Below are 6,001 nucleotides of genomic sequence, written 5' to 3'. Positions count from 1 at the left end.
GTTAACAGATGCTAGCAAACCTGATTTTCAATGATTAATATCTGTCGCATAGACCACAAACTTTGATATTCCACACAATAGAATCTGCATTCAGACGTCATGTTATGACACAGGATTCAACTGAAGGATGATTCTATTACGTAAGTCCTAGATTTTGTTTCACATACATGTCTGTTATCCAAATATTATTGTTTACATTGTGTTCTAAGTTTATTTGCAGAGAGGCTTTTTTCTGACGATTTTGAATGAATGACACTTGTTAACGGCTAGTTTGATGCACCCACTATTTGAATATGTGACTAATACTATATTACAAAGTTCTGCATATACAGTATGAGGTGGTACTAACTATTTATTTTGTTGACTATAAGGTTGAGTTGGATGTTCAAAAACTTGTGTGAAATTATTTCAGTTTTGTGACATGGCACGTTATCCTGCTGGAAGCAGCCAGCTGAAAATGGGCACAATATTGTCATAAAGATAAGGACATGGTTAGCAACAATACTCGGATAGGTCGTGCATTTAAACAATGCTAAACTGGTACTAAGGAGTCTAAAATGTGCCAAGAAAATGTCCCCCAGAGCTGCGACAGCCTGAAACTTTGATACAAGGCAGGATCATTTCTTGCTCTTATTGTGTTTAACCCAAATACTGTCCCTGCCATCCAAATGACCAGGCAACATTTTTCCAGTTGTCTGTTGTCCAGTTTTTGATGAGCTCATGTGAACTGTATATTCAGTTTCCTGATTTAGGTGACAGGGATGGCTGTTGTGGTATTCTGCTGCTGTAGCCCATCTGCATTAACATGTTCAATATACTGTGCAATCAGTGATGTTCTTTTGCATACTTTGGTTGGAACAAGTGTTTAACCTTTCAGTATGAAGCAGTCTGGCCATTTTCCTCTGACTTTTGACATCAACAAGTGATTTTCACCCTGAGAGCTGCAGCTCACTAGATATTTTCTCTTTTTAGATGATTCTCTGTAATCCCAGAGATAGTTGTCCATCAGTTCAAGCATCAGTTTCTGAAAGACCAGTCTATTCACGCCCTCTGGATGACGTATTATCCTTTTCACTATTACCACCTTTATATTTCAAAGTAAAATATCAATATCAATATTAACAGTTTGTTGCAAAACACTTGCTTATTTTGATAATCTCCACAGCTTTAAAATTTCAGGTATCTGGTGGTTTTCATAGTTGTCTTTTACATGGGCAGCCTCCCTGCCTGACATTGGAGATGAGATACTAAACTATGAAAGATTTTATCTTGTTTGAATCCACTGGAAAAAATGTCCATCTATTCTAAAAAATAAATTAGACTCCCACATGCTTTCACGCTTTGATTACATTAAAAAGAGTCACAAAAATATGCATACCAACCCACCTAGTCCACCCTGTTACTGTGGAAAACAGTAACTGGGTGGACAATAAGAAAGAGCATGTTTTATGCTTAAGTCAACTATTATTATTCGTATGATGCACAACAGGGTTGCGTGTGAATAGAAATTCTTTTTTAACATTTTTATAAGCCATATGATCAAATTTACAAAAATACTGGTTTATGTTGTAAATAAATGTAACCTGGTGGACATGTGATGATAAACCATCAGTGAACCACTGTGAAACATGAAAAAATGGCTGATGAAAGAGTATTTTCTCTTTGTCTCGTAGATGATTTTCCTTCAAAAATATATAACGAACTATAAGCAATAAAACTAGAGGACCAATGAAGAGTGTGTTTCTTTTTATACAATTTTAAAAGAAAATGTTAGCAGATAAACTGGAAACAATTTTTTTTCATGTTTCTTGTTTGACTTTATGAATTGTTGGGTTTCTTAGCAGGATAACACATGAGACCAGAGTTGGAGTCTATTTTCAGACAAATAGACCACTTTCACAGACTTCCCTCTGGGTTTTGCTTTATCTCTATGATTGTTTATTCTGTATACCTACTGCTGTAAAAACAACTTTTTCCCAGCAGACATTTTATCACGCACACAGATGACACTGCTTTAGTAAGCCCCTACATGATTTGTTAAGGTAAATCATCATGGTAACAATAACCAATAAGTTGTTAGGAACTGCGTTTCCTATTTTAGAAAGTGGCATCTTCTTTTTTGCCTCCTCTTTTCAACTCTTGCCATCCGCATGGCACTATTGCCCCCACTTGCTCACAAAAGAAAAGATCTTTAGTTCCATATTGGTGTATAGAAATATCATGATTTTCCCAGAGGGACAAATAAATATAGATGAGTGACAAAGGCCTTTTCTTCTTTTCTTTTCTTGTCTACATTTCTTAATGCAAAATGAAGACATTTAAAATGATGTCAAATGCAATGAGGCTACATGAATATTAAAATCACCCTCTGTAATTATTTTATCTGAGCTGAATACTAAAAAAAAGCTGAGCACTTAAAAAAGAGAGATTAGACTTAAGGGGCAGGAGGAAAAATGGACAACAACAAATAACAACAACGCTTTCCAGTTAGGGTGGCTAAGAGTAAGGTTTTCAAATGAAAGACATGTGGTTTTTATTAATTATACATCTCCCTCAACTCTGTAAGGCAAAAGGTTAGAGCAGCTATCCATAAATGAGTAACAAAGCTAAACTATGAAGACAAAATTGGCCATTACATACATTCATACACACTCATGTGCAGCTTTCCCCCCTCTGTCACTTTATCTCTTTACACGAACATTCCTTAGGTTTTGTAATTCATTGATTAATCCACCTCAAATAAGTTGCTGCACAAGGATATGGAGTTTTGCCCCAGAATAGAAGCGTGGGAGGTTAGCTATTTGAAACTCATCATTGTTCACTCTGGTTTGCCTCTTAATGAAACTAGCATCATCATCATCATTGCGCAAATGTTTTTGTAGTGAAGGAGCGCTCACCCACTTATAATTACAAGCACGCACAATATCTTGGGTGGGAAGCATTTTTGGAGAATGAGTACTGACTCGCTCTCATGAATTTTAACTGTTGCTTTCTATGTTTCATATCTGCCTGGATTATACTTTTCTTGCTCAAATCGTAACATAAGCCATTTGTTGAAAAGTGTTAGTGTAAGAGTGAACAGTACTGTGTTGCATTATTTTACATCAACAGTGTTTTTAGTTGAAGTTGTTTGATATTTTATTTTTTAACATTTGACATTTAACAAGTAACACCAGTGCCTTTTAGTCGCAGCACATATATAATCTTTTTTTGTCTACACAGAACTGTTCATGAAGTACGGTGTAAGTGCACTTAGTCTATATTTACTTTTAACAGAGAGTATTATCTAAATTATAGAAATAAGCACATTCGTTCAGAACAGCCCTTTTATGGTGTTATAATAATATGTACAGTATTATTACCACCAATGGGTAAGTAAAATTCTGATGCTCTAAAGCATGGATTGTCGTGGCCAAATTAAAGGTGTTTTTTATTTTTTATTTTATATATCGTTAGTGTTATTTACCAATGGAGAGCATAAAGTAACATTAAATTGAAACATTGAAAGTCATCATCCATGTCACTGTCACTTCTCATTTGAATTTTGCATCAAAAGTGATTCTGTAAGTTTGACACTAGGATGTAATTTCATAAGGAATGCATAAGCACAAGTACTATTATCATCAGTGAGCTGACAGTTCTAGCTGAAATACCTGGCCACCTGGGGGTGTTCTGTGTGGGGTTTGCATGTTCTCCCAGCGCATGCATGTACAACATGCCCAAAAGTCTGCATGTGAATGACTGTCTCTGTGTGATAGGCCTGTTATAGACTGCCCTGGGTGCAGGTCTCTCTCTGTGTAACAGTTGGGTTAGGCTCCAACACCGCTGTGACCCTGAATTGTCCAAGCAGTTAAAAATGGATGGATTCTTCTAGTAAATGTATACATTACCATTAATAGCATTTTTAAAGTAATTAATATTTCAATTCAAATAACAGACTGTAGAACATTTTTAACAAGTATACAGTAGAGAATGCACCTGCTTAATTCAACCAACTAAACTTGTTTTTTCTTGAAACTGGCCACGTTGGACCAATTTTGTGAATAAAACTAGAAAACCTATGCAATCAAAAAGTGATGATTAACCCTTTGAAGATTTCACTCTACATTAAATATTATATAACAATGGCACACCTTGAGTCACTAAGACAACCTAACAAAATCTGCAACATGCAAATCCAGTATTTCTTCTGCATGCATTGCTGGGAGGAGTTCAGGCGTAAGCAGTATGAAGAAATCATTATTTCATAAAAAAAAAAATGCAAAGAAATACGTGTCATTATGCTTCATCATTCAAACTTGCAGAATGCATTGCAGAAAGAACATTAACAGTTCATATATAAGTTAAAAATAACAGCTGCCATTGCTTTGTTACTGAATGAATGTTAAAGAATGTTTTAATTTTTTTTAAATAAATCAGCTGACAACTTGAGGTGACACAAATATGTCAATGTGTAGCTACAGGTTTACAAGAGATAACAGAAATTTAATTTAGTTGTTTATTAATTCTTCAATTATACAGCAACTACATTTAGTGACATAGCTCTGGAAAATCAGAATCTCCAACAATCTGTACAATCAGATAAAATATGAACACAAAATCATAGGAAGTACTGCAACCATTGCCTTTCAGCAATGGTACTTAAATATGATGGTTGAGCACTTTAGCGAGAAACTTGGTTGATACTGACAAACAGAAAAGAATTAGGACATTCAAATACAAACTTCAGTGTCAAACATTTAAAAAGGCAAAATTCAATCATATTTAGAATAGTGATTAAAAAAATATTATTTTACAAAAAATAAAACAATAAACCTTCAGTTTTGGGCAGCAGTCCTTGGCTTATTGTAAACTAGGAAGTCTGAGATGTCATGCCACACGTTGCTGTCATGATAGAGGTAGTTCATGGAGGACTGCAGTGATGGCTGGAGTGTATGTGGGTAATACTCAAACAACCACAAGACGATACCCCAAACTAGCGTGGCAAAGAGTGGGAAAGGGTCATGCTTAGGCTGTGGGATGAATCCTTTCTCTACAGCCAGCCGAGACAGGGCGAACAGGATTCTGGACAGCAGGTACATGTTGATCTAGAGTAGAAAGTAAAGAGTTGTATAATCGGAACACAGACAGATGCAACAGGCAAGTTTGAAGTTTGACACCCACAGGCTGCAGTTTGTCCTACCTGACTGTTAATGTTGTTGTTATCGCCAAACACTAACCATCCACCAACACAGGCAGCCAGAAATGAGTGAGACTGTAAACTCTTTCCTTGAAGTTTCTGCTGCAAAGCTTGCAGTCCTTTGTACGTGAACACAAAGCACGCCAGGTTTCTGGAGTGGGTGTATGTGGCCTTCAAAATGGCTTTGAACTTGTCGTTTAAACTAGAACACAGGAGGAAAACGGGATGTTTTAACACTTCAGAGGCACGCGAAGTGTAGCACAGGGTTTGTTTGGGTTTGTTTTTTTTAATATATATATAAGCTTGAGATTTATGCCTTACCTGCCACTTCTAAATAGAAATGTCATAACCAGGGCATGTGGTGCTCTGATTTTAGCCCCATATCTGAGAAAAAAACAGAGTGTTATATAAGTGCTTCGCTATCGGCTAAAAATCTCCACTTATTGTTATTATCCTCAGCTGCTGCTAAATCCACCGCCAAGTTACCAGTCTGGCTCTCTGCCATGACAGAGAACAACAGCTAAAGGAACAAGTGCAATAGTCCAGCTGATAGCAGTGTAAGTGTAAATAAGTAAATAGCGTAGTTAAGCTCGCAGGGTGCTCCACTGAACTCACACAGCGCCGTTCCTGAATCCCTTCAAAACTGCCAACGCCGCTTTGTATTTCTCCTGCTGTAGAAGATTATTGACGGTATACAGAAGAGTTCTTATCAGATCAGGACCTGCCATGACTTTCAACGGAGCCGAGGGGAAACAGATACAGGTGGGACACAACAGTGCAGAATGCTGTGCCACATTAAAAACGCACCCTGTAGCCGAGTTC

At 36.8% G+C, this 6,001-nt stretch overlaps 1 protein-coding gene across 1 annotated transcript; it reads right to left on the bottom strand.

Moving 5' to 3' along the window:
* Positions 1-4,484: 4,484 nt before the first annotated feature.
* Positions 4,485-5,955, bottom strand: pxmp4 (peroxisomal membrane protein 4). Its single transcript, XM_080892342.1, has 4 exons — positions 5,795-5,955; positions 5,501-5,563; positions 5,183-5,381; positions 4,485-5,087 (listed from the first exon to the last, which is right to left on the bottom strand). Exons 1-4 carry the CDS (start codon positions 5,905-5,907, stop codon positions 4,818-4,820), a joined length of 645 nt encoding a protein of 214 aa, XP_080748468.1. The 5' UTR covers positions 5,908-5,955; the 3' UTR covers positions 4,485-4,817.
* Positions 5,956-6,001: the final 46 nt, after the last annotated feature.

Source organism: Rhamphochromis sp. 'chilingali', assembly GCF_963969265.1.
Source record: "Rhamphochromis sp. 'chilingali' genome assembly, chromosome: 9".
Taxonomy (NCBI): domain Eukaryota; kingdom Metazoa; phylum Chordata; class Actinopteri; order Cichliformes; family Cichlidae; genus Rhamphochromis; species Rhamphochromis sp. 'chilingali'.
The sequence above is the reverse complement of the archived record's forward strand: the minus strand, read 5'-3'. Positions and strand labels throughout refer to the sequence as shown.

Coding starts and splice junctions, on each gene's coding strand:
- pxmp4 (XM_080892342.1), bottom strand. CDS start 5,907: ATGGCAGGTCCTGATCTGATAAGAACTCTTCTGTATACCGTCAATAAT. Junction 5,564..5,794: donor GGATTCAGGAACGGCGCTGT/GTGAGTTCAGTG, acceptor TTTTTTTCTCAG/ATATGGGGCTAAAATCAGAG. Junction 5,088..5,182: donor ACAACAACATTAACAGTCAG/GTAGGACAAACT, acceptor TTTCTACTCTAG/ATCAACATGTACCTGCTGTC.